The 3,236-nt window shown below is 31.9% G+C and overlaps 1 protein-coding gene across 1 annotated transcript; it reads right to left on the reverse strand.

Moving 5' to 3' along the window:
• Positions 1-654: 654 nt before the first annotated feature.
• On the reverse strand, positions 655-2,745 carry LOC106764065. The gene is made up of 3 exons (XM_014648276.2): positions 2,582-2,745; positions 1,763-2,089; positions 655-920 (listed from the first exon to the last, which is right to left on the reverse strand). Exons 1-3 carry the CDS (start codon positions 2,646-2,648, stop codon positions 775-777), a joined length of 540 nt encoding a protein of 179 aa, XP_014503762.1. The 5' UTR covers positions 2,649-2,745; the 3' UTR covers positions 655-774.
• Positions 2,746-3,236: the final 491 nt, after the last annotated feature.

Genomic DNA, 3,236 nt, shown 5'->3' on the forward strand with positions numbered 1-3,236 from the left:
TAATCAATTTGCTTAATCATACTTTAATCATGATCTTGAGCTAGTCAAGTCAGTCAATACTTTTTATGTGTCAGTTGACACGTATTCAACCAGGCTGACACGTATTTGGTTAGGTCGTTATGATGTTAGATAAGATCATTTTTGTCGAGTATACTTAGACATGGGTGATCGAAATGTATTTGGACCTGTGAAAGATACTTCCTAATTAATCGATACGTAACAAATCAAGCTATTACATGTTCATGTCATAAGGTTTAAGTATATCTAGACACAAGATAACCGAGATATCCTTAATTACAATGGACACATGAAATATACATAGTTAGTTAAACTTAATATATAAAACTTTGCCAATTTTATAAATCACTTTTTATTTTCTAAATGATATAATCAATTATTTATATTAATTCAAAATATTTATATATTGATTTCTTATAATATTATATTGTTTAAAATACTATTAATATTAAAAATAATAATCGATTGACCTAATAAATTTTATTATAGAACTACTTTTAAAATAATGGAAAGAAATGTGGTGTAGAATATTATTTAACATCACTCGTTGAATCAATGGGGAGTTATGAAGAGCATAAACAAAATCCAATTTCAAAATTTGAGAAACTTAGAAATCAACGACAACGTAAACCCATCTGCCCGAATCACTTTTTGATTATTATTACAACACACGACCCATACAAATGAAGCCATATTCCTCTTCTAACATAGTATTAATAAAAAATAATAATAATAATATTGGGTCTTGCAATTAAATTACAGGGGAGAAGGAGCAGGTGCTGACACAATGTCCTCTGACACATCAGAAACAGGTCCAGGTGCAGCTCCTGAGCTCACAAGCTCAACCATCGCACGACGTGGGTTCGTCTTTTGCTTCTCACACAGATCTGGCAAAAATACCCCTGCATACATCAAAACAACCTTAGTTAATCAAACACATTTTAACCCTTTTAACTATATAATCTATTCTCTTTATAACAAAAAATATACCTTGATTAGATTTCAAGTTTAAATTTTCTAGGCGTCTAGGGTATTCGGTATGCTAAGGTTTTCTTAGTGAATGGTGAAAGCACACAAGACAAAAAGCAGAATAATATGAATGAGATCATTGCTCTATGTTTAAGAAAAGGTAACGACCATTATTTTTTATTTTTTTCCATTGTTGAGGTGCCGTTTTTGTATTAGTTAAGAAATCACAACCACAACGCATGCAATAACACGCACAATGTCTTTAAGAAGAGGCATCATTATTCTTGTTAGGAAATGTTCAACCTAGGAAAAGTTACTCACAATCAACACTGTTTTTTTTTTCTTTATTCTAAGATGGTACCTAATGATATGATCACAACCACTCATTTTATAATGGGTCAATTCTGCAACCGAAGCTAAAAAACGAATGACCACCAACCATGTTAATTATGATCATGCATACAAGATTTGTAAATTGAAATTTTTTAATCAGTTTCTATCTTTCCTGTAAGACAATTTTGCATGACTTTTTCTACCACACCTTCTTTGAATACGAGTCAAAATACTATAAAAAATAATGCACTGGGCTTAAAAAACTGTTTTTTTTTTAACTCAGTAATATTATGTCACAATTTTAGAGACTGATTTTTAAATATTACAATTATTTGTTTTGTATCATAATACCCTTTCTGTATTATGGTGATATGATATTTTATAATATAGGAAGTGATGTGAAATAAAGATTATAGTATGGTTAATTGGAGAGAAATCTTACCCTCTCCAGCTGCCAAGTTGAAGAAAAGGTCAACAATGTTGGAGCAGTTTTGGTAACATTGAGAAGAGCAAAGTTTGGCGGTGAATTGAGGCTCAAAGAAGGCATCAGATGAAATACCAACAGAGTTCCTATCAACCCCACATGCCTCCACACATTGCTCTGTCTCTATGTAGTTCGCCATCCTTTCCACCACCACTTCCGACGTCCGGCACTGGTACTCCACACCACCCTCCGCCGCCTTCTCTGTCTCCAACAAACACCTCTTCCCTGATGAAGCTACTGAGAATGCACACACTTCCTTTGGAAGCTCCTCACATGCCATCTCACCTGCCAATTCATAAATTCTATTCATGTTAGAAAAAGAAAATTATATCTTTAACAATTTTTTTATAATCATTTATTTAACAGTTTGAGATTCATCCGTTTCAAACATACAAACTAATAAAACAGTAACACATAATCTGTCATTAAAAGATTATTAAAAAAGTTGATAAAATATCATGATCGTTATGAAAAACACATTTAGAATTAAAAACAACTATATAAATCTTAAAATAATTCTGAGAGACTATAAATGAAAAGTTGAAATTATTGATTAATGATAGAGTTTTTAGTAAAAGATACAGCACCAATAAGGTGTATATTTTGTAACCCAAATGGATTTATAGGGTTTTTTTTATTATGTAATGTTTCATATAAGACTTATGTATACACTTAAATTCCGGAAACACAATTACATGAATCACATTTAATATAATCCTTAGCATTAAGAAAATTGAACAAGCGATGAAAATTATGATGATGGATTGATGTACTCACCCAGAGATGCACGCATGAAGAGGGAAGAAAGTAAAAGGAACAAAGGCAATTTGTTGGAGAAAGCCATGGTTTTAAGTAATGGGTGTAGTTTGAGAAATAGAGGTAAGAAAAATGGGTTTTGTGTTTGTAATGAGAAAAAAAAAATGAAGAAATGAACACAATGATTTTGGAAAGGAACTAAGAGGGTTTATATAGTGTTCAAACTACGCGTCCCTGATGGACTTTTGGACACGTTTGGAAGGTTCACACGTTTACTAAGTCTTAAACTATTCCTAATTTTATTTCCTTTTATCATTATTAAATAATCAAAGAAATGTCTTTCTTTTGGAAAATTGGTTTCGTTTTCTTGAATGTTGAGTTGTTTGCTTTCCCCTTTCGATGGCTGATACGAGTGCTTGATTATTGACGACTACGAAAGACGTGTTTGGATGTCTTAATTTCGAGAACTTTGAAGTTTTCAAAAAGTTAAGGCATAGAAGTCAAGCCTCATTTGTTTATTTTCCATTCATTCATTTACCAAAAAGTTGCCCACTTCGGTGAATCAACGCATCTTTGCTTCCAAAACATTTCGGAGAAGAAAGCAAACAAATTTGTCGTTGAAGGGAGACGTGTGGACAATAAAAAAATTCAGTTTGCTTGGAAAGTTAAAATGGAC

Source organism: Vigna radiata, chromosome 6 (genome assembly GCF_000741045.1).
Source record: "Vigna radiata var. radiata cultivar VC1973A chromosome 6, Vradiata_ver6, whole genome shotgun sequence".
In the NCBI taxonomy this organism is placed as follows: Eukaryota; Viridiplantae; Streptophyta; class Magnoliopsida; order Fabales; family Fabaceae; genus Vigna; species Vigna radiata.